At 51.5% G+C, this 25,276-nt stretch overlaps 1 protein-coding gene across 3 annotated transcripts in view; it reads left to right on the forward strand.

The window, feature by feature from the left end:
- Positions 1 to 25,276, forward strand: part of ARFIP2 (ARF interacting protein 2) — a 103,032-nt gene that overhangs the window by 37,179 nt on the left and 40,577 nt on the right. For 2 of the 3 annotated variants that reach the window (XM_069969293.1, XM_069969294.1), the window contains exons 3-4: positions 2,554 to 2,662; positions 9,335 to 9,397. In XM_069969293.1, the coding sequence (XP_069825394.1) occupies positions 2,554 to 2,662; positions 9,335 to 9,397 (172 nt within the window). The remainder of the gene's footprint in view (positions 1 to 2,553; positions 2,663 to 9,334; positions 9,398 to 25,276) is intronic. The other variant, XM_069969295.1, reaches the window with a different exon arrangement.

The raw sequence follows: 25,276 nt of genomic DNA on the forward strand, positions 1-25,276 counted from the left end.
GTGATGTGTGTGACCCCACAGATATGGTGACTACAGTGTAGTGATGTGTGTGTGACCCCACAGATATGGTCACTACGGTGTAGTGATGTGTGTGACCCCGCAGATATGGTGACTACAGTGTAGGGATGTGTGTGACCCCACAGATATAGTGACTACGGTGTAGTGATGTGTGTGTGACCCCGCAGATATGGTGACTACAGTGTACTGATGTGTGTGTGACCCCACAGATATGGTGACTACAGTGTAGGGATGTGTGTGTGACCCCGCAGATATGGTGACTACAGTGTAGTGATGTGTGTGACCCCGCAGATATAGTGACTACAGTGTAGGGATGTGTGTGTGACCCCACAGATATGGTGACTACGGTGTAGTGATGTGTGTGTGACCCCGCAGATATGGTGACTACGGTGTAGTGATGTGTGTGACCCCGCAGATATGGTGACTACAGTGTAGGGATGTGTGTGTGAACCCCACAGATATGGTGACTACAGTGTAGTGATGTGTGTGACCCCGCAGATATAGTGACTACAGTGTAGGGATGTGTGTGTGACCCCACAGATATGGTGACTACAGTGTAGGGATGTGTGTGTGACCCCGCAGATATGGTGACTACGGTGTAGTGATGTGTGTGACCCCACAGATATGGTGACTACAGTGTAGTGATGTGTGTGTGACCCCGCAGATATGGTGACTACAGTGTAGGGATGTGTGTGTGAACCCCACAGATATGGTGACTACAGTGTAGTGATGTGTGTGACCCCACAGATATGGTGACTATAGTGTAGGGATGTGTGTGTGACCCCGCAGATATAGTGACTACAGTGTAGGGATGTGTGTGTGACCCCGCAGATATAGTGACTACAGTGTAGGGATGTGTGACCCCACAGATATGGTGACTACGGTGTAGTGATGTGTGTGACCCCGCAGATATGGTGACTACAGTGTAGTGATGTGTGTGACCCCGCAGATATGGTGACTACAGTGTAGTGATGTGTGTGACCCCGCAGATATGGTGAATACAGCGTAGTGATGTGTGTGTGACCCCGCAGATATGGTGACTACAGTGTAGGGATGTGTGTGTGACCCCGCAGATATGGTGACTACAGTGTAGTGATGTGTGTGACCCCACAGATATGGTGACTACGGTGTAGGGATGTGTGTGACCCCACAGATATGGTGACTACAGTGTAGGGATGTGTGTGACCCCACAGATATGGTGACTACAGTGTAGGGATGTGTGTGTGACCCCGCAGATATGGTGACTACAGTGTAGTGATGTGTGTGACCCCGCAGATATGGTGACTACAGTGTAGGGATGTGTGTGTGACCCCGCAGATATGGTGACTACAGTGTAGGGATGTGTGTGTGACCCCGCAGATATGGTGACTACAGTGTAGGGATGTGTGTGTGACCCCGCAGATATGGTGACTACAGTGTAGGGATGTGTGTGACCCCACAGATATGGTGACTACAGTGTAGTGATGTGTGTGACCCCGCAGATATGGTGAATACAGCGTAGTGATGTGTGTGTGACCCCGCAGATATGGTGACTACAGTGTAGTGATGTGTGTGACCCCACAGATATGGTGACTACAGTGTAGTGATGTGTGTGTGACCCCGCAGATATGGTGACTACAGTGTAGTGATGTGTGTGTGTGTGACCCCGCAGATATGGTGACTAAAGTGTAGTGATGTGTGTGTGTGTGACCCCGCAGATATGGTGACTAAAGTGTAGTGATGTGTGTGACCCCACAGATATGGTCACTACGGTGTAGTGATGTGTGTGTGACCCCGCAGATATGGTGACTAAAGTGTAGTGATGTGTGTGACCCCACAGATATGGTCACTACGGTGTAGTGATGTGTGTGTGACCCCGCAGATATGGTGACTACAGTGTAGTGATGTGTGTGACCCCGCAGATATAGTGACTACAGTGTAGTGATGTGTGTGACCCCACAGATATGGTGACTACAGTGTAGGGATGTGTGTGACCCCGCAGATATGGTGACTACAGTGTAGTGATGTGTGTGACCCCACAGATATGGTGACTACAGTGTAGTGATGTGTGTGTGACCCCGCAGATATGGTAACTACAGTGTAGGGATGTGTGTGTGACCCCACATTTATGATGACTACAGTGTAGTGATGTGTGTGACCCCGCAGATATAGTGACTACAGTGTAGTGATGTGTGTGACCCCGCAGATATAGTGACTACAGTGTAGTGATGTGTGTGTGACCCCGCAGATATGGTGACTACAGTGTAGTGATGTGTGTGACCCCGCAGATATGGTGACTACAGTGTAGTGATGTGTGTGACCCCGCAGATATGGTGACTACAGTGTAGTGATGTGTGTGACCCCACAGATATGGTGACTACAGTGTAGTGATGTGTGTGACCCCGCAGATATGGTGACTACAGTGTAGGGATGTGTGTGTGACCCCGCAGAAATGGTGACTACGGTGTAGGGATGTGTGTGTGACCCCGCAGATATGGTGACTACGGTGTAGGGATGTCACCATGCACTAATCTTGTCTTCCCTTTTTGTCTGTAGGATCTGCAGCAGGTCATGGTATCGGGTCCCAACCTCAATGAGACGAGTATTGTGTCCGGGGGTTATGGGGGAACCACAGAAGGAATCATTCCCACAAGTAGTTTAAAAGGTAATCAGGTAGCCGGCCATTGGTGTCCCTGGAGGGCTGTGACCGGTCCCATGGGGCAGGGCGGGCGGGATGGGAAGGGGGGGGGGTAGATTGGGTGCTCACGGGTTCATCATATGTGGGCTGTGAGAAGTAGTAATGGAGAGTGTCTAAGAGAGGTTAGATACATCGGTCAGATGATGGGAGTAGTGTGGTTGCTGGTGCAGTATAGTATTTTAGCATTGCTTGTTGTAAGGTGTGTGAGGACGCTATGGCCAAAAAAATAATAAAAAAAACGCAATTATTCTTTTAAACTTTAATTTGTACTAAGGTTATTGGTGGTTTACGATTCAAAGGGGAGCGGAGATTCTCCTGCGTCCTGTCCTGTCCCATGGAGATTCTCCTGCGTCCTGTCCTGTCCCATGGAGATTCTCCTGCGTCCTGTCCTGTCCCATGGAGATTCTCCTGCGTCCTGTCCTGTCCCATGGAGATTCTCCTGTGTCCTGTCCTGTCCCATGGAGATTCTCCTGCGTCCTGTCCTGTCCTGTCCCATGGAGATTCTCCTGCGTCCTGTCCTGTCCCATGGAGATTCTCCTGCGTCCTGTCCTGTCCCATGGAGATTCTCCTGCGTCCTGTCCTGTCCCATGGAGATTCTCCTGCGTCCTGTCCTGTCCCATGGAGATTCTCCTGCGTCCTGTCCTGTCCCATGGAGATTCTCCTGCGCCCTGTCCTGTCCCATGGAGATTCTCCTGCGTCCTGTCCTGTCCTGTCCCATGGAGATTCTCCTGTGTCCTGTCCTGTCCTGTCCCATGGAGATTCTCCTGCGTCCTGTCCTGTCCCATGGAGATTCTCCTGCGTCCTGTCCTGTCCCATGGAGATTCTCTTGCGTCCTGTCCCATGGAGATTCTCCTGCGTCCTGTCCCATGGAGATTCTCCTGCGTCCTGTCCTGTCCCATCGAGATTCTCCTGCGTCCTGTCCTGTCCCATGGAGATTCTCCTGCGTCCTGTCCTGTCCCATGGAGATTCTCCTGCGTCCTGTCCTGTCCTGTCCCATGGAGATTCTCCTGCGTCCTGTCCTGTCCCATGGAGATTCTCCTGCGTCCTGTCCCATGGAGATTCTCCTGCGTCCTGTCCTGTCCCATGGAGATTCTCCTGCGTCCTGTCCCATGGAGATTCTCCTGCGTCCTGTCCCATGGAGATTCTCCTGCGTCCTGTCCTGTCCCATGGAGATTCTCCTGCGTCTTGTCTTGTCCCATGAAGATTCTCCTGTGTCCCGTCCTGTCCCATGGAGATTCTCCTGCGTCCTGTCCTGTCCCATGGAGATTCTCCTGCGTCCTGTCCTGTCCCATGGAGATTCTCCTGCGTCCTGTCCTGTCCCATGGAGATTCTCCTGCGTCCTGTCCCATGGAGATTCTCCTGCGTCCTGTCCTGTCCCATGGAGATTCTCCTGCGTCCTGTCCCATGGAGATTCTCCTGCGTCCTGTCCTGTCCCATGGAGATTCTCCTGCGTCCTGTCCTGTCCTGTCCCATGGAGATTCTCCTGTGTCCTGTCCTGTCCCATGGAGATTCTCCTGCGTCCTGTCCTGTCCCATGGAGATTCTCCTGCGTCCTGTCCTGTCCCATGGAGATTCTCCTGCGTCCTGTCCTGTCCCATAGAGATTCTCCTGCGTCCTGTCCTGTCCCATCGAGATTCTCCTGCGTCCTGTCCTGTCCCATGGAGATTCTCCTGCGTCCTGTCCTGTCCTGTCCCATGGAGATTCTCCTGCGTCCTGTCCTGTCCCATGAAGATTCTCCTGTGTCCTGTCCTGTCCTGTCCCATGGAGATTCTCCTGCGTCCTGTCCTGTCCTGTCCCATGGAGATTCTCCTGCGTCTTGTCTTGTCCCATGAAGATTCTCCTGTGTCCTGTCCTGTCCCATGGAGATTCTCCTGCGTCCTGTCCTGTCCTGTCCCATGGAGATTCTCCTGCGTCCTGTCCCATGGAGATTCTCCTGCGTCCTGTCCCATGGAGATTCTCCTGCGTCCTGTCCTGTCCCATGGAGATTCTCCTGCGTCCTGTCCTGTCCCATGGAGATTCTCCTGCGTCCTGTCCTGTCCTGTCCCATGGAGATTCTCCTGTGTCCTGTCCTGTCCCATGGAGATTCTCCTGTGTCCTGTCCTGTCCCATGGAGATTCTCCTGTGTCCTGTCCTGTCCTGTCCCATGGAGATTCTCCTGTGTCCTGTCCTGTCCCATGGAGATTCTCCTGTGTCCTGTCCTGTCCCATGGAGATTCTCCTGCGTCCTGTCCTGTCCCATGGAGATTCTCCTGCGTCCTGTCCTGTCCCATGGAGATTCTCTTGCGTCCTGTCCTGTCCTGTCCCATGGAGATTCTCCTGCGTCCTGTCCTGTCCCATGGAGATTCTCCTGCGTCCTGTCCCATGGAGATTCTCCTGCGTCCTGTCCTGTCCCATGGAGATTCTCCTGCGTCCTGTCCTGTCCTGTCCTGTCCCATGGAGATTCTCCTGCGTCATGTCCTGTCCTGTCCTGTCCCATTGAGATTCTCCTGCGTCCTGTCCTGTCCTGTCCCATGGAGATTCTCCTGCGTCCTGTCCTGTCCCATGGAGATTCTCCTGTGTCCTGTCCTGTCCCATGGAGATTCTCCTGCGTCCTGTCCCATGGAGATTCTCCTGCGTCCTGTCCTGTCCCATGGAGATTCTCCTGCGTCCTGTCCTGTCCCATGGAGATTCTCTTGCGTCCTGTCCTGTCCTGTCCCATGGAGATTCTCCTGCGTCCTGTCCTGTCCCATGGAGATTCTCCTGCGTCCTGTCCCATGGAGATTCTCCTGCGTCCTGTCCTGTCCCATGGAGATTCTCCTGCGTCCTGTCCTGTCCTGTCCCATGGAGATTCTCCTGCGTCATGTCCTGTCCTGTCCCATTGAGATTCTCCTGCGTCCTGTCCCATGGAGATTCTCCTGTGTCCTGTCCTGTCCCATGGAGATTCTCCTGCGTCCTGTCCTGTCCCATGGAGATTCTCCTGCATCCTGTCCTGTCCCATGGAGATTCTCCTGCGTCCTGTCCTGTCCCATGGAGATTCTCCTGCTTCCTGTCCTGTCCCATGGAGATTCTCCTGTGTTCTGTCCTGTCCCATGGAGATTCTCCTGCGTCCTGTCCTGTCCCATGGAGATTCTCCTGCGTCCTGTCCTGTCCCATGGAGATTCTCCTGCGTCCTGTCCCATGGAGATCCTCCTGCGCCCTGTCCTGTCCCATGGAGATTCTCCTGTGTCCTGTCCTGTCCTGTCCCATGGAGATTCTCCTGTGTCCTGTCCTGTCCCATGGAGATTCTCCTGCGTCCTGTCCTGTCCCATGGAGATTCTCCTGCGTCCTGTCCTGTCCCATGGAGATTCTCCTGCGTCCTGTCCCATGGAGATTCTCCTGCGTCCTGTCCTGTCCCATGGAGATTCTCCTGCGTCCTGTCCTGTCCTGTCCCATGGAGATTCTCCTGCGTCCTGTCCTGTCCCATGGAGATTCTCTTGCGTCCTGTCCCATGGAGATTCTCCTGCGTCCTGTCCTGTCCCATGGAGATTCTCCTGCGTCCTGTCCTGTCCCATGGAGATTCTCCTGCGTCCTGTCCTGTCCCATGGAGATTCTCCTGCGTCCTGTCCTGTCCCATGGAGATTCTCCTGCGTCCTGTCCTGTCCCATGGAGATTCTCCTGCGTCCTGTCCTGTCCCATGGAGATTCTCCTGCGTCCTGTCCCATGGAGATTCTCCTGCGTCCTGTCCTGTCCCATGGAGATTCTCTTGCGTCCTGTCCTGTCCCATGGAGATTCTCCTGCGTCCTGTCCTGTCCCATGGAGATTCTCCTGCGTCCTGTCCCATGGAGATTCTCCTGTGTCCTGTCCTGTCCTGTCCCATGGAGATTCTCTTGCGTCCTGTCCTGTCCCATGGAGATTCTCCTGCGTCCTGTCCTGTCCCATGGAGATTCTCCTGTGTCCTGTCCTGTCCCATGGAGATTCTCCTGCGTCCTGTCCTGTCCCATGGAGATTCTCCTGCGTCCTGTCCTGTCCTGTCCCATGGAGATTCTCCTGCGTCCTGTCCTGTCCTGTCCCATGGAGATTCTCCTGCGTCCTGTCCTGTCCTGTCCCATGGAGATTCTCCTGCGTCCTGTCCTGTCCTGTCCCATGGAGATTCTCCTGCGTCCTGTCCTGTCCCATGGAGATTCTCCTGCGTCCTGTCCTGTCCCATGGAGATTCTCCTGCGTCCTGTCCTGTCCCATGGAGATTCTCCTGCGTCCTGTCCCATAAAGATTCTCCGGCGTCCTGTCCTGTCCTGTCCCATGGAGATTCTCCTGCGTCCTGTCCTGTCCCATGGAGATTCTTCTGTGTCCTGTCCTGTCCCATGGAGATTCTCCTGCGCCCTGTCCTGTCCCATGGAGATTCTCCTGCGTCCTGTCCTGTCCCATGGAGATTCTCCTGCGTCCTGTCCTGTCCCATGGAGATTCTCCTGCGCCCTGTCCTGTCCCATGGAGATTCTCCTGCGTCCTGTCCTGTCCTGTCCTGTCCCATGGAGATTCTCCTGCGTCCTGTCCTGTCCTTTCCCATGGAGATTCTCCTGCGTCCTGTCCTGTCCCATGGAGATTCTCCTGCGTCCTGTCCTGTCCTGTCCCATGGAGATTCTCCTGTGTCCTGTCCTGTCCCATGGAGATTCTCCTGTGTCCTGTCCTGTCCCATGGAGATTCTACCACGTTTTGTCCCGTGGAGATTCTCGCACATCCTGTTCAGTGGAGTTTCTCCCACATCCTGTCCAGTGGAGATTCTCCCACATCCTGTCCAGTGGAGATTCTCCCACGTCCTGTCCAGTGGAGATTCTCTCACGTCCTGTCCCATGGCAAATCTCCGTCAGGTTGCGTGTCTTCTAGTCGTAGCTCAGTTGTATGACTTAGTTATTCTTATATGGTGGGAACAGCAGAAAGTTAGGATTCAAGAGGGAGACCAATGAAGAACTTGGCAGCTGGATCAAGGGCCTCAGTTTACAGTCTGGGATTAGGAAGATTATAAGGATCTTTTGGTTTATAAACACAAATAATTTTGTAATACAGCAAAATGGGTTGTGGTGGGGCCCAGGACTCAGGAAGTGTCATAAAATTCTACACTCTCTGGGCTGTAAACAGAAAATTCCTTTATTTGGGCCGTCTGGGTGACTGATTCCTCTGTATGAGCTCATCCCACTCAAAGTTGTTTGACACTAACCTACAGTTAACTAAGTTACGTCTTAACAAGTTCAGGCTCTGGATATCGGAGTGCAGGCTCGGCTCTGGGGGCATTTATTTCTCTCATTTATTTCTCTCATTTTCAGTATAAGCCACCTGTATATTGTAGAGATGGGAAGTAAGGGAGATCTCCATGGTTGAGATTGTAGAGGTTCTGGTGTCCTGTACTAGTGATGGGAAGTAATGGAGATGTCCATGGTGGAGAGTCTAAAGGTTCTGGTGTCCTGGCCTAGTGTTGGGAAGTAATAGAGATCACAATGGTGAAGAATGTAGAGGTTCTGATGTCCTGTTCTTGTGATGGGAAGTAATAGAGAGCTCCATGGTGGAGAGTGTAGAGGTTCTGGTGTCCTGTACTAGTGATGCCAAATAATAGAGATCACCATGGTGGAGAGTGTAAAGGGTCTGGTGTCCTGTAGCAGTGATTGGAAGTAATGGAGGTCTCCATGGTGGAGAGTGTAGAGGTTCTGGAGTCCTGTACTAGTGATGTGAAGTAATTGAAATCTCCATGGTGGAGAATGTAGAGGTTCTGGGGTCCTGTACTTGTGATAGGAAGTAATGGAGATCTCCATGGTGGAGAGTGGAGAGGTTCTGGTGTCCTGTACTAGTAATGGAGATCTCCATGGAGAAGACTGTAGAGGTTCTGGTGTTCTGTACTAGTAATGGGAAGTAATGGAGATCTCCATGGAGAAGACTGTAGAGGTTCCGGTGTTCTGTACTAGTGATGGGAAGTAATGGAGATCACCATGGTGGAGAGTGTAAAGGTTCTGGTGTCCTGTACTAGTGATGGGAAGTAATGGAGATCTCCATGGTGGAGAGTGTAAATGTTCTTGTGTCCTGTACTAGTGAATGGAAGTAATAGACATCACCATGGTGGAGAGTGTAGTTTCTGGTGATGTGAAGTAATGGAGATCACCATGGTGGAGAATGTAGAGGTTCTGGTGTCCTGTACTAGTGATGGAAAGTAATGGGAATCTCCATGGTGGAGAATGTAGAGGTTCTGGTGTCCTGGCATAGTGAAGGGAAGTAATGGACATAACCATGGTGGAGAGTGTAGAGGTTCTTTTGTCCTGTACTAGTGATGGGAAGTAATGGAGATCTCCATGGTGGAGAATGTAGAGGTTCTGGTGTCCTGGCCTAGCGATGGGAAGTAATGGAGATCACCATGGTGTACATAATATTTTAGTGTTCTGGCACTTTGTGAACCATCTGTCAGTCGATCGGTTCCTAATGTAGACCACACAAAACAGGTTCACAGAATCAGGGGTTTATAGACAGAGTCTGTGGCAGAGGTGATTTGTGGACGGAGCCTGTGGTAATGGTGAGAGGGGTACCTGGCACATTGTATGTCACATTGGTTGTATAATGTGACATAGATTGCCACTATTCCTACAATCTTTCCTATCTATGATCTCACCTCCTTGCTGATTGTTTCCGCTGTCTGGTTTTGTTTAGGGCCGGCGGTGCAGTTTAATCCCAACTACCTTGGACTGCGAGTGCTGAGTACAGAGGGACAAGGTCACTGTATACATAACTCAGCATGTCTTTTTGGCCTGGTGCATGGGATCTGTCTGCCATAATCTCACCCTCCTGCTAATGGACATTATTAATCCTTTCTCTCTGATGCTATTACACTACTGCTACAGAATCTTCTGTCATCTCACCAAATCCAGGATTTACTTTGAAACTTATTAGACTTCTGGCTGCACATCCATATCCAACATTGTCCTCCACTGCTCCTGTCATGCTATAGAGTTTGATGGAAGAGCAGCTTGCATGATTGACAGCGGCTCTATTCCCTTTCCTTCTTGCTGTGGCCATGCAGTGAGGAAGAACAGGGGGCTGGGGACCTCCATACTAATAACCAGTGGGGGCCCAAGTGGTGAGTCCCTCTAGCAATTGGACGTTTGTCACTATTGTGATTTGCAGACTAGGGGCTGATATTAATTCAGCTTGATTCATGGATTTGTTGGGTTCCTTCTCCTCCTTCACTGGGCTCTTCCTTCTCTCCGATGCCATTGGGGCTGATCTTCCTTCTCTCCGGTGCCATTGGGGCTGATCGTTTCTTCTCTCCAGTGCCGTTTGGGCTGATCATTCCTTCTCTCCGCTGCCGTTGGGGCTGGTCGTTCCTTCTCTCCGGTGCTGTTGGAGCTGATCGCTTCTGCTCTTTGGTGCCGTTGGGGCTAATCAATCCTTCTCTTCGTTGCCGTTGGGGCTGATCGTTCCTTCTCTCCAGTGCCATTGGGGCTGATGGATCCTTCTCTCTGGTGCCGTTGGGGCTGATCGTTCCTTCTCTCTGGTGCCGTTGGAGCTGATCGTTCCTTCTCTCTGGTGCCATTGGGGCTGATCGTTCCTTCTCTCTGGTGCCATTGGGGCTGATCGATCCTTCTCTCCAGTGCCATTGGGGATGATCTTCCTTCTCTCCGGTGCCGTTGGGGCTGATCGTTTCTTCTTCATATCTTGGTTTTTGCTAAAAGAAACTTTTCTTTTAATCCACAAGTTTATGACATTTTACAGGATAAACATATGACTTTGAGTAAGTCTGACTTCCTATGCTTTATTCATTTTGTATTGACCTCAAGTGCCATCATACCCCCCAGCCACATCCGGAGCAGCGATCATAATTTTGATGGTTTCCTGTTATTAGAGTGCAGTGCATTGTGGAAGTTCAGAGATGGTTGATCTCACTAAACTCTAGTTGGAGTTAGTGATGTCACGATACCAAAATTTTGAGTTCGATACCGATACTAACTTTTTTATTTCGATACTCCATACCGGTTCGATACTTGGTAAAGTATAAAAAAAAAAATAAAACCCCACAGTGGTAGAAATATAATACCCCCTAGACAGCAAATATAATAAATCGGAAGTGTTATCTATATTCTTCAGGTCCGCACTGTTACAGTGATAACAATTTATGGACTTTTTTTTATTTTATGGCGTTAAAAATAAAATTTACATTTTCTAAATAATTGTGGTTAAAACTGTCCTAGGCTATGCTGGGGGTTGTAGTATTGTAATATTTAAGCTATCAGGGTATGCTGGGGGTTGTAGTCTTGTAATAGTTTAGCTTCCGGTATGCTGGGGGTTGTAGCTCACCGACAGCCACAGGCTGGGAATACTATGAGATGCAATAGAATCTAACAGTCTGTACTTGTGATTATCACCACTATCCAGAGTCTGATACATTGGCTGCAGCCGTCACCAGCACCAGGGACTGTGCCCAGATTCTATTGTATGCACTAGCACAGCTCTGCTAAACCAGGTGCCGTGATGACTGATACAGCTCTGCTAAACCAGGTGCCATGATGACTGATACAGCTCTGCTAAACCAGGTGCCATGATCACTGATACAGCTCTGCTAAACCAGGTGCCATGATCACTGATACAGCTCTGCTAAACCAGGTGCCATGATGACTGATACAGCTCTGCTAAACCAGGTGCCATGATGACTGATACAGCTCTGCTAAACCAGGTGCCATGATGACTGATACAGCTCTGCTAAACCAGGTGCCATGATCACTGATACAGCTCTGCTAAACCAGGTGCCATGATCACTGATACAGCTCTGCTAAACCAGGTGCCATGATCACTGATACAGCTCTGCTAAACCAGGTGTCATGATGACTGATACACTAGTCATTATCATTAATACAATTCTGCTCTTCCAAATAGCCTGATCACTAAAACAGCTTTGCTATACCAAGCGATCAGACAGCTCTGCTGCACCACCTATCACTAAGACAGCTCTGCTGCACCACCCATCACTAAGACAGCTCTGCTGCACCACCTATCACTAAGACAGCTCTGCTGCACCACCCATCACTAAGACAGCTCTGCTGCACCACCCACCACTAAGACAGCTCTGCTGCACCACCTACCACTAAGACAGCTCTGCCGATAATCGTTCGGGTGAAATGCAGTTAACGATTAACGACCAAACGAGAAATCATTGATCGCTTTATAAGACCTGGACCTATTTTTATTGCTGCTCGTTCGCAAAACGTTCGCAAATCGTTCTGCACCACCCATCACTAAGACAGCTCTGCTGCACCACCCATCACTAAGACAGCTGTGCTGCACCACCCATCACTAAGACAGCTGTGCTGCACCACCCATCACTAAGACAGCTGTGCTGCACCACCCATCACTAAGACAGCTGTGCTGCACCACCCATCACTAAGACAGCTGTGCTGCACCACCCATCACTAAGACAGCTCTGCTGCACCACCCATCACTAAGACAGCTCTGCTGCACCACCCATCACTAAGACAGCTCTGCTGCACCACCCATCACTAAGACAGCTCTGCTGCACCACCCATCACTAAGACAGCTCTGCTGCACCACCCATCACTAAGACAGCTCTGCTGCACCACCCATCACTAAGACAGCTCTGCTGCACCACCCATCACTAAGACAGCTCTGCTGCACCACCCATCACTAAGACAGCTCTGCTGCACCACCCATCACTAAGACAGCTCTGCTGCACCACCCATCACTAAGACAGCTCTGCTGCACCACCCATCACTAAGACAGCTCTGCTGCTATCTGCACTAGTTACCAAGATTGCGGAGGAAGAGAAGAGGAGGTTAGACAGGATCCCACACACTACAGCCGATCTTATCTGCTCCTCTCAGCCCCGGCCACCTCCCCCACCTGCCAGCCGGCTGGATCCTCACATGTGCAGCACATCCCCCAACCTTCTCTCCCGGATGTCACAGACTCCCGCTCTCCCTCTTCAGCCTCCCCACCTCCAGCCTTCTCCGTCCTCTCTCCCGGACCTCCCGCTCTCCATCTCCAGCCTTCTCCTCCTTCCTCCTCTCCCTCTCCAGCCTTCTCCTTCTCCTCCTCCTTGACAGCGGCATCTATACACTCAAAGGGAACCTGTCACCTCCCGTGCTGGGATGACAGGCTCCTGACCCCCCGCTACAGCCCCCTATACTCACCTGCACCCACTGGGTCCCGCTTCTGGATCTGGTCGGGTCACAGAGATATCAGCCGCTGCAGCCCGGCGTGCGCGCTGAGAGATGAGTCCAACACTCATAGAGAATGACAGGAGAGTCCAGCGCTCAGTCATTCTCTATGAGCACTGGACTCATCTGAGGAGCGTGGGCGCCGGGCCGCAGCGGCTGATATCTCCGTGACCCGACCAGATCCAGAAGCGGGACCCAGTGGGTGCAGGTGAGTATAGGGGGCTGTATGGGGGGGTCGGGAGCCTGTCACCCCGGCACGGGGAGGGTGACAGGTTCCCTTTAAATAGCCGGCACTAGCAATAGCTAAGTGCCGGCTATTTGAAATTGGCGCCAATGGGAGCGGAGGGAGGGAGAGCAGAGGAGGAGACTGCAGGGGGCAGGGAGAGGCACATAGAGAACACGGCTGGCGCTCAGCTAGCCACCCACCGTGTTCTCAGTTTAACTTAAAGTTTCGATACCAGGAAATCCTGGTATCGAACCGTTTTTTTTGCCCGAAATATCGATAGTAGTATCGATATTTCGGTTCATCGTGCATCCCTAGTTGGAGTGTATATAAACAGGAGGTTTGGAAGTGTCTGGGACATAAAGAATACATACTAAAAGAATAAAGGTTACAGACAGTAGAGAGGCAGCCTCTGTATAAGGCAGTGCTTCCCAACCTTTTCCACCTCGGGGCGCCCCTACTAAATGATGTTCTACAAAATAAGAAAAGTGTCATACAGTGACTGACAGGTGACGTCTTCTTTAATCTGAGGCGTCACTTTCCCTTTTCCTCTCCATCCGCCATGATGATTCCTTCCAGATACGTTTCATCTTTTCAGAACCTGCGAGACAAACAATTTAGGCTCCGCACATTTCTAGCAACTTCCTTCCCTTTCTCCCTCCTGTCGGCTCCCAAAGTAACTGCGTTGTTTAATGTTATGTGCAGTAAAGCGAGAAGGAATGTGGGATGCCCCCTGTATGTAGGATCCCCTGCTGTGCCCCCTGTATGTAGGATCCCCTGCTGTGCCCCCTGTATGTAGGATCCCCTGCTGTGCCCCCTGTATGTAGGATCCCCGGCTGTGCCCCCTGTATGTAGGATCCCCTGCTGTGCCCCCTGTATGTAGGATCCCCTGCTGTGCCCCCTGTATGTAGGATCCCCTGCTGTGCCCCCTGTATGTAGGATCCCCCGCTGTGCCCTCTGTATGTAGGATTCCCTGCTGTGCCCCCTGTATGTAGGATTCCCTGCTGTGCCCCCTGTATGTAGGATCCCCTGCTGTGCCCCCTGTATGTAGGATCCCCAGCTGTGCCCCCTGTATGTAGGATCCCCCGCTGTGCCCCCTGTGTGTAGGATCCCCTGCTGTGCCCACTGTATGTAGGATCCCCTGCTGTGCCCCCTGTATGTAGGATCCCCTGCTGTGCCCCCTGTATGTAGGATCCCCTGCTGTGCCCCCTGTATGTAGGATCCCCTGCTGTGCCCCCTGTATGTAGGATCCCCTGCTGTGCCCCCTGTATGTAGGATCCCCTGCTGTGCCCCCTGTATGTAGGATCCCCTGCTGTGCCCCCTGTGTGTAGGATCCCCTGCTGTGCCCCCTGTATGTAGGATCCCCTGCTGTGCCCCCTGTATGTAGCATCCCCCGCTGTGCCCCCTGTATGTAGGATCCCCAGCTGTGCCCCCTGTATGTAGGATTCCCCGCTGTGCCCCCTGTATGTAGGATCCCCCGCTGTGCCCCCTGTATGTAGGATCCCCTGCTGTGCCCCCTGTATGTAGGATCCCCTGCTGTGCCCCCTGTATGTAGGATCCCCTGCTGTGCCCCCTGTATGTAGGATCCCCTGCTGTGCCCCCTGTATGTAGGATCCCCTGCTGTGCCCCCTGTATGTAGGATCCCCCGCTGTGCCCTCTGTATGTAGGATTCCCTGCTGTGCCCCCTGTATGTAGGATTCCCTGCTGTGCCCCCTGTATGTAGGATCCCCTGCTGTGCCCCCTGTATGTAGGATCCCCCGCTGTGCCCCCTGTATGTAGGATCCCCCGCTGTGCCCCCTGTATGTAGGATCCCCCGCTGTGCCCCCTGTATGTAGGATCCCCTTCTGTGCCCACTGTATGTAGGATCCCCTGCTGTGCCCCCTGTATGTAGGATCCCCTGCTGTGCCCCCTGTATGTAGGATCCCCTGCTGTGCCCCCTGTATGTAGGATCCCCTGCTGTGCCCCCTGTATGTAGGATCCCCCGCTGTGCCCCCTGTATGTAGGATCCCCTGCTGTGCCCCCTGTATGTAGGATCCCCTGCTGTGCCCCCTGTATGTAGGATCCCCTGCTGTGCCCCCTGTATGTAGGATCCCCTGCTGTGCCCCCTGTGTGTAGGATCCCCTGCTGTGCCCCCTGTGTGTAGGATCCCCTGCTGTGCCCCCTGTATGTAGCATCCCCCGCTGTGCCCCCTGTATGTAGGATCCCCAGCTGTGCCCCCTGTATGTAGGATTCCCCGCTGTGCCCCCTGTATGTAGGATCCCCCGCTGTGCCCCCTGTATGTAGGATCCCCTGCTGTGCCCCCTGTATGTAGGATCCCCTGCTGTGCCCCCATGAGCTAATAATGCCCTCAGAGGTGCCCCCCATATACTAATAATGCCCCCAGAGGTGCCCCCCATTTGCTAATAATGCCCCCAGAGGTGCCCCATATACTAATAATGCCCCCAGAGGTGCCCCCCATATACTAATAATGCCCCCAGAGGTGCCCCCATGAGCTAATAATGCCCCCAGAGGTGCCCCCATATACTAATAATGCCCCCAGAGGTGCCCCCATATACTAATAATGTCCCCAGAGGTGCCCCCTATACTAATAATGCCCCCAGAGGTGCCCCCATATACTAATAATGCCCCCAGAGGTGCCCCCATGAGCTAATAATGCCCCCAGAGGCTCCCCATGAGCTAATAATGCCCCCAGAGGTGCCCCCATGAGCTAATAATGCCCCCAGAGGTGCCCCCATGAGTTAATAATGCCCCCAGAGGTTCCCCCATAAGCTAATAATGCCCCCAGAGGTGCCCCCATGAGCTAATAATGCCCCCAGAGGTGCCCCCATGAGCTAATAATGCCCCCAGAGGTGCCTCCATGAACTAATTATGCCCCCAGAGGTGCCCCTATGAGCTAATAATGCCCCCAGAGGGGCCCCCATATACTAATAATGCCCCCAGAGGTGCCCCCATGAGCTTATAATGCCCCCAGAGGTGCCCCCATATACTAATAATGCCCCCAGAGGTGCCCCCATATACTAATAATGCCCCCAGAGGTGCCCCCATGAACTAATAATGCCCCCGAGGTGCCCTCCATATACTAATAATGCCCCCAGAGGTGCCCCCATATACTAATAATGCCCCCAGAGGTGCCCCCATATACTAATAATGCCCCCAGAGGTACCCCCATATACTAATAATGCCCCCAGAGGTACCCCCATATACTAATAATGCCCCCAGAGGTGCCCCCATATACTAATAATGCCCCCAGAGGTGCCCCCATATACTAATAATGCCCCCAGAGGTGCCCCCATATACTAATAATGCCCCCAGAGGTGCCCCCATATACTAATAATGCCCCCAGAGGTGCCCCCCATGAACTAATAATGCCCAATGCTCTGCCCCTTAAAAAACAAACATCCTACTCACGTCACATCATCACGCCTGCCGGAGAGGTCACGTCCCGGCCTCCCATAGGCACTTCATGCCAGCAGCCTATCGGAGTGCATGTAGGAGCAGGATGCTGACACTTCCTGCTCCTACATTATGCTCACTGTGCGGGCGGAACATCAAAGTGATCTGTACATTCTGAGAAGCTGCGCGGCCGCAGCTTCTCGGGATGCTTAAAGTGACAGCGCACATTTCCCACCGGGATCCCGCGGCACCCCTGGCGGGTTCTCCCGGCACCCCAGTTGGCCGCGGCACCCCGGTTGGGAAACGCTGGTATAAGGGATGGCAGGGTTATCGCCCCCTTTCGGGAAGGCTGTTTTTCCAGAGTATAAATATTGTTGAGAGATAGAACATTTTTGTCTCTGAGAAATAAGGAGTGGGATCACAATCTGTCTCTTCTAAGATCGGAATCACAATCTGTCTCTTCTAAGATCGGGATCACAGCCTGTCTCTCCTTAGATCGGGATCACAGCCTGTCTCTCCTTAGATCGGGATCACAGCCTATCTCTCCTAAGATCGGGATCACAGTCTGTCTCTTCTAAGATCGGGATCACAGCCTGTCTCTCCTTAGATCGGGATCACAGCCTGTCTCTTCTAAGATCGGGATCACAGCCTGTCTCTCCTTAGATCGGGATCACAGCCTGTCTCTCCTAAGATCGGGATCACAGTCTGTCTCTCCTTAGATCGGGATCACAATCTGTCTCTTCTAAGATCGGGATCACAGCCTGTCTCTCCTTAGATCGGGATCACAGCCTGTCTCTTCTAAGATCGGGATCACAGCCTGTCTCTCCTTAGATCGGGATCACAGCCTGTCTCTCCTAAGATCGGGATCACAGTCTGTCTCTCCTTAGATCGGGATCACAATCTGTCTCTTCTAAGATCGGGATCACAGCCTGTCTCTCCTTAGATCGGGATCACAGCCTGTCTCTCCTTAGATCGGGATCACAGCCTATCTCTCCTAAGATCGGGATCACAGTCTGTCTCTTCTAAGATCGGGATCACAGCCTGTCTCTCCTTAGATCGGGATCACAGCCTGTCTCTTCTAAGATCGGGATCACAGCCTGTCTCTCCTTAGATCGGGATCACAGCCTGTCTCTCCTAAGATCGGGATCACAGTCTGTCTCTCCTTAGATCGGGATCACAATCTGTCTCTTCTAAGATCGGGATCACAGCCTGTCTCTCCTTAGATCGGGATCACAGCCTGTCTCTTCTAAGATCGGGATCACAGCCTGTCTCTCCTTAGATCGGGATCACAGCCTGTCTCTCCTAAGATCGGGATCACAGTCTGTCTCTCCTTAGATCGGGATCACAATCTGTCTCTTCTAAGATCGGGATCACAGCCTGTCTCTCCTTAGATCGGGATCACAATCTGTCTCTTCTAAGATCGGGATCACAGCCTGTCTCTCCTTAGATCGGGATCACAGCCTGTCTCTCCTTAGATCGGGATCACAGCCTATCTCTCCTAAGATCGGGATCACAGTCTGTCTCTTCTAAGATCGGGATCACAGTCTGTCTCTCCTAAGATCGGGATCACAGTCTGTCTCTCCTAAGATCGGGATCACAGTCTGTCTCTCCTAAGATCGGGATCACAGTCTGTCTCTCCTAAGATCGGGATCACAATCTGTCTCTTCTAAGATCGGGATCACAGCCTGTCTCTCCTTAGATCGGGATCACAGCCTGTCTCTTCTAAGATCGGGATCACAGCCTGTCTCTTCTAAGATCGGGATCACAGCCTGTCTCTCCTTAGATCGGGATCACAATCTGTCTCTTCTAAGATCGGGATCACAGCCTGTCTCTCCTTAGATCGGGATCACAATCTGTCTCTTCTAAGATCGGGATCACAGCCTGTCTCTCCTTAGATCGGGATCACAGCCTATCTCTCCTAAGATCGGGATCACAGTCTGTCTCTTCTAAGATCGGGATCACAGCCTGTCTCTCCTTAGATCGGGATCACAGCCTATCTCTCCTAAGATCGGGATCACAGTCTGTCTCTTCTAAGATCGGGATCACAGTCTGTCTCTCCTAAGATCGGGATAACAGTCTGTCTCTCCTAAGATCGGGATCACAGTCTGTCTCTCCTAAGATCGGGATCACAGTCTGTCTCTCCTAAGATCGGGATCACAGTCTGTCTCTTCTAAGATCGGGATCACAGTCTGTCTCTCCTTAGATCGGGATCACAGCCTGTCTCTCCTAAGATCGGGATCACAGCCTGTCTCTCCTAAGATTGGGATCACAGCCTGTCTCTTCTAAGATTGGGATCACGGTCTGTCTCTTCTAAGATTGGGATCACAGCCTGTCTCTTCTAAGATTGGGATCACAGCCTGTCTCTTCTAAGATTGGGATCACAGCCTGTCTCTCCTTAGATCGGGATCACAGCCTGTCTCTCCTAAGATCGGGATCACAGCCTGTCTCTCCTAAGATTGGGATCACAGTCTGTCTCTCCTAAGATTGGGATCACAGTCTGTCTCTTCTAAGATTGGGATCACAGCCTGTCTCTCCTAAGATCGGGATCACAGTCTGTCTCTTCTAAGTTCGGGATCACAGCCTGTCTCTCCTTAGATCAGGATCACAGTCTGTCTCTTCTAAGATCGGGATCACAGCCTGTCTCTTCTAAGATTGGGATCACAGCCTGTCTCTCCTTAGATCGGGATCACAGTCTGTCTCTCCTTAGATCGGGATCACAGTCTGTCTCTCCTAAGAGCGGGATCACAGTCTGTCTCTCCTTAGATTGGGATCACAGTCTGTCTCTCCTTAGATTGGGATCACAGTCTGTCTCTCCTAAGTTCTGGATCACAGTCTGTCTCTCCTTAGATTGGAATCACAGTCTGTCTCTCCTTAGATCGGAATCACAGTCTGTCTCTTCTATGATTGGGATAACAGCCTGTCTCTCCTTAGATCGGAATCACAGCCTGTCTCTCCTTAGATCGGGATCACAGCCTGTCTCTTCTATGATTGGGATAACAGCCTGTCTCTCCTTAGATTGGGATCACAGTCTGTCTCTCCTTAGATTGGGATCACAGCCTGTCTCTCCTTAGATTGGGATCACAGTCTGTCTCTCCTTAGATCGGAATCACAGTCTGTCTCTCCTAAGATCGGGATCACAGTCTGTCTCTCCTAAGATCGGGATCACAGTTTGTCTCTTCTAAGATCGGGATCACAGTCTGTCTCTCCTTAGATCGGGATCACAGTCTGTCTCTCCTTAGATCGGGATCACAGTCTGTCTCTTCTAAGATCGGGATCACAGCCTGTCTCTCCTTAGATCGGGATCACAGCCTGTCTCTCCTTAGATCGGGATCACAGTCTGTCTCTCCTAAGATCGGGATCACAGCCTGTCTCTCCTTAGATCGGGATCACAGTCTGTCTCTTCTAAGATCGGGATCACAGCCTGTCTCTCCTTAGATTGGGATCACAGTCTGTCTCTTCTAAGATCGGGATCACAGCCTGTCTCTCCTTAGATCGGGATCACAGTCTATTGCCCCTATTCCACGAGTCGTTTGAAGGAGCAAACGAGCGCTATTAGCGCTCGTTTGCTCCTCGTTCCCCGCTCGCTGCCGCCGCTATTCAGCGCGGCGTCAGCGAGCGGGTGAGTGCGGGAGGGGCGGCGGGGAGCTGCTGGGGGGGCTGCCCGGGGGATCGCTGATCGTCCGGGCAGCCCATAGGATATAGCAGCGTCTGCTGCCGATGCTCCTATTCAACGGAGCGACGGCAGCAGATCGCTGCTATATCAGTCGCTTGTTTTTCAACATGTTGAAAAACAAGCGACTGCAACGATCAGCCGACATGAACGATGTCGGCTGATCGTTGCACTCTATTCCACGGGACGAATATCGTTCGTAGCGGTCGATATCGGCCGAATACGAACGATATTACTCCTCTAAACGACCCGTGGAATAGGGCCTTATCTCTCCTTAGATCGGGATCACAGTCTGTCTCTCCTAAGATCAGGATCACAGTCTGTCTCTTCTAAGATCAGGATCACAGTCTGTCTCTCCTTAGATCGGGATCACAGTCTGCCTCTCCTAAGAGCGGGAATACCATCTGTCTTTCCTAAGGGCCCTATTTCACAGGAGCGATAATCGGCTGAATCGGCCCGATTCGTCCGATTATCGCTCGGTGGAATAGAGAAAACAATCAGCCGATGATCGTGTCATCGGCTGATCGTTTATTTAGGGCCAGACCTAAAATCATTGGTCCCCCACCGCGCATCGCTACGGTGGAATAGCGGTGCGCGGCGGGCGACGGACGATTTGAGAAGCGCAGCATACATTACCTGTCCGGGCTTCTCCTCCGCTCCGTCTTCCTCTTCGGGTCCCGTGCGCTCTAGCTTCAGAATGGCCTGTCAGCTGTCAGAGCGCTCAGCCAATCACAGGCCGGGACCGCCGTGGCCTGTGATTGGCTGAGTGCCCTGTCAGCTGACAGGCCATTCTGAAGCTAGAGCACGTGGGACCCGGGGAGGAAGACGGAGCGGAGGAGAAGGCCAGACAGGTAATGTATGGTGCAAGGGCTGCAAGGACATCGGTAACTATGTCCCTGCAGCCCTCGCTCAACGATCATCGGGCCGTGGAATTGGCCCATAAGAGCGGGAATACCATCTGTTTTTCCTATTAGCAGGAACTCTGTCTGTCTCTGCTAAGTTGCTTGAGTAAGGCTCCTGTGGATTAGAGAATCGAAATGCGTTGCCAGAATAAATGATTGCCTATTTAAATTTGGCCACTTTGTGTTCCGTACTCCATGGATAGCAGTATCCATGCCACTTGGTGTACCGTACTCCACGGATAGCATTATCCATGCCACTTGGTGTACCGTACTCCATGGATAGCAGTATCCATGCCACTTGGTGTACCGTACTCCACGGATAGCATTATCCATGCCACTTGGTGTACCGTACTCCACAGATAGCGGTATCCATGCCACTTGGTGTATCGTACTCCACAGATAGTGGTATCCATGCCACTTGATGTACCGTACTCCACAGATAGCATTATCCATGCCACTTGATGTACCGTACTCCACGGATAGCATTATCCATGCCACTTGGTGTACCGTACTCCACGGATAGCATTATCCATGCCACTTGGTGTACCGTACTCCACAGATAGTGGTATCCATGCCACTTGATGTACCGTACTCCACAGATAGCATTATCCATGCCACTTGATGTACCATACTCCACGGATAGCATTATCCATGCCACTTGGTGTACCGTACTCCACGGATAGCATTATCCATGCCACTTGGTGTACCGTACTCCACGGATAGCATTATCCATGCCACTTGGTGTACCATACTCCACAGATAGCAGTATCCATGCCACTTGGTGTACCGTACTCCACGGATAGCAGTATCCATGCCACTTGGTGTACCGTACTCCACGGACAGCAGTATCCATGCCACTTGATGTACCGTACTCCACGGATAGTGGTATCCATGCCACTTGGTGTACCGTACTCCACGGATAGCAGTATCCATGCCACTTGGTGTACCGTACTCCACGGATAGCAGTATCCATGCCACTTGGTGTACCGTACTCCACGGATAGTGGTATCCATGCCACTTGGTGTACCGTACTCCACGGATAGTGGTATCCATGCCACTTGGTGTACCGTACTCCACGGATAGCAGTATCCATGCCACTTGGTGTACCGTACTCCACAGATAGCAGTATCCATGCCACTTGGTGTACCGTACTCCACGGATAGCAGTATCCATGCCACTTGGTGTACCGTACTCCACGGACAGCAGTATCCATGCCACTTGGTGTACCGTACTCCACGGATAGTGGTATCCATGCCACTTGGTGTACCGTACTCCACGGATAGCAGTATCCATGCCACTTGGTGTACCGTACTCCACGGATAGCATTATCCATGCCACTTTGGGTCACCTATGTCCACCTGCACTTACTTTTATCGTGAGGAATTTTATGATCCAACTGATCTTGGATAGGTGAGCTTCATTGTTCTCTTATGAGTGGGAACTTCATCTGTCTCATCTAAGATTGGGGACTCCTGTCACTCCTGAGAGCAGAAACGCTTACATTCTTTCCTAAAGGCGGCAACGCCATTGAGTTTCCCTTTGAGTGCAACTGCTGTCTGTCTTTCCTAGGATCCGTGCAACGCCACTGGGGGACCCTTGGGGTGTCCTGATACTTGTTGCCAGCTGTCCGCTCCTCCACCCTGGTTGGGGAGCACAGTGGGTCCACTTTGGATGCTTGGTACAGTATACTCGGTCCATGGATCCTGCTGGTCAGCCCAAGAGAACTGGGCAAGAGCTACTACAGGAAATGAAGCGCCAGGACATCCTGATGCAGTGCAAGCAAATTAGCTCCGTCCAGCTGGCGCCATTTCTACTCAGCTTCCTGGGCTTCCAGAAGTCCAGCTACCTCTGCCTCCACACTATGATAAGGATCCCAAGTCCTGTTCGGAGAAGCCTTGGTATGGGGAAACCCTCTCTGGGAGTGTGGCTGTCCAGGAGTCTGCTAGCTTCTCTGCCCACAGTCTGGATCATTTTTGAGGAACTGTGCTGTGCATCCTCTGCTGCATCTGCTCTGCTCCGCCTATGCCAGGGTCGCTGACCGGTGGGGCTGGAACAGCAAGGCGACACCAGCATCTAGTAGTAGGAAGCTCTCAGCATCAGTGATGCTGTCACTTACTGAAGTTCATGTTTGTAACTCTGCCGTTCTAGATTCAGGGAACTTCATCCAGCAGGCCCTAGTGTACAAGTGCAGTTTTTGTCCACGCTTGTATAAAGTCCTGTAAGTGGCCTCTGTAAATGCTATATCCCTCCTGGAACCAGTGTTCTACATGACTGTGCCCCTCAAGCTGTAAGTTGGGGTGCTGCACACAGAAGAGATTTCCTTTTACGTCCCCCCAGACTCTCTCTGGTCTTGGGACTCCCAGGGCTACGATGGCATGCATCTGTTATTGGGTGGCATTCTGCTCAGGTCCTGCACTTAGTCCTTCATCATGCAATTCCTCCTGTTGGTCTAAAATCTGTCCTTTTTCCAGCCACCAGTACCAGAGAGCCTGCCAAGATTGACACCTTAATACACGCTCTTTGCAGAGGTCTTTAACAAAAAGCATATGAGAAAAAAATCACAGCACTCACCAGTATTGGTAAGTGCTGGGATTTCTTCTCATATAATGTTGAGTTAGGCCCTACATTAACTATCGTGGACCAAGCAAGATCAGTTAAGTATTGCTTGCCTCTGATTCCCAAACTCTTTGACCGGATCTGAGAAGCTAAGATCTTTGCTACTTAAGCTAAAACTGTGTGGTGCGTACAACCTGATCTGCCTCAGCAAGGGTGACGAGTGGAAGGACACTTTCAACAGGCCGAGTACATTGTCATACCTCTTGGCCTCTGCAATGCCCCAAGACTTTGTTAGCCTTTGTAATGCCTTCTGGGATCTTCTCTTTTTTTTAAACTTTTTTTTTATTGAAGGATAAAAAAACCGACACAAGCAACATCACATATATCAGAATATGTACACGACAGCTCAACAGAGCAACATGAAATGCTTGTTCATACAAGTAACAGATAAGAAAGTAAACAATGGCAGCTAAATCTATACCACACGGCAAATAGGTAAATGTACCACATATGAAAAACATGTACCAGGACACCCTCCCACTACAAGGGTACATAGGTACCTCAATTATCTCCTCTAGGCGACGGAATATCTTGCCTATCTATCCGCACAAACCTACTATGTTGGAATGCTGTCAGAGGTGAGTCACACCGCCATCCCCACACCTTACGGAATTTCCCGGAACATCCACGATGTTTGCTTACAATAAAGTCATAAGACAGTACAGAGTTAATTAGTTTTTTCCATTTACCCACTGTTGGGGGCCTGACGTTCATCCATCTCATCGCTACCGCCTTCCTCACCATAAATAGGGATTCTCTTAAGAAAATTCTAAGGTAGTGTGGCCATATCTCTTCATCTAGTAATCCCAGCAGGCAAATTTGGGGCGTACAAGGAACCGTTATGCCTATCATTTGTGACAGCTGGGTTGTTACTTCTAGCCAAAATGCCCCAACGTCCCGGCAGGCCCAGATCATGTGGCAAAAATCTGATCTCGGACAATGACATCTATGGTATTCCTCTGTGGGGTACCTGCCCATTCTGTGCATGCGGATGGGTGTTAGGTAACTCTGATGGATTATGAATAGCTGTGTCAGTCTGTTATTAATGGCCGGTGAAACAGAGAGATGAGAGGACAGGACGTGAGACCACTCTTCTGTTAAATCTCCTAATGATTGTCGCCATCTACCTTCTACTGGCAAGGGACTGTTGTCCAACCAGGATTAAATGAGAAAAGAATACAATGCTTATATTAGACCTCTAGGGCCCTGTGATCTAAACACACCTATAAGGGGATAATTAGAGAAGGGTAGAGAGGGTCTCGGGAATTGAGCATTAAAAGCATGTCGGAGCTGCAGGTATCTGTACATGGAGCCCCTAGGTAGGTCATATTTGTCCTGGAGTTGTTGGAAGGAACAAAAGGATTGGTCTCTACACACATCTCCTAGTTTACACACCCCATGTCGTATCCAGAACTGTGGCTCTAAATGTTCAGAAAAATGGGGAAGATTAGGGTGATACCATAAGGGTGTTTCCAGCATCACCTCCTGGTAATGCAATAGCTTTTTAACAGCTCCCCAAACCTGGGAGGCAAGTTTGTGCAGTGGCAGTAGCTGAGATGGTTTCAAGTACCCTCCCTCTAAGACCGGCTATAAATGCTGGAGATCCAAAAAGTGTGCCAG

The sequence above is a fragment of the Dendropsophus ebraccatus genome, chromosome 5, assembly GCF_027789765.1.
Source record: "Dendropsophus ebraccatus isolate aDenEbr1 chromosome 5, aDenEbr1.pat, whole genome shotgun sequence".
Taxonomy (NCBI): Eukaryota; Metazoa; Chordata; class Amphibia; order Anura; family Hylidae; genus Dendropsophus; species Dendropsophus ebraccatus.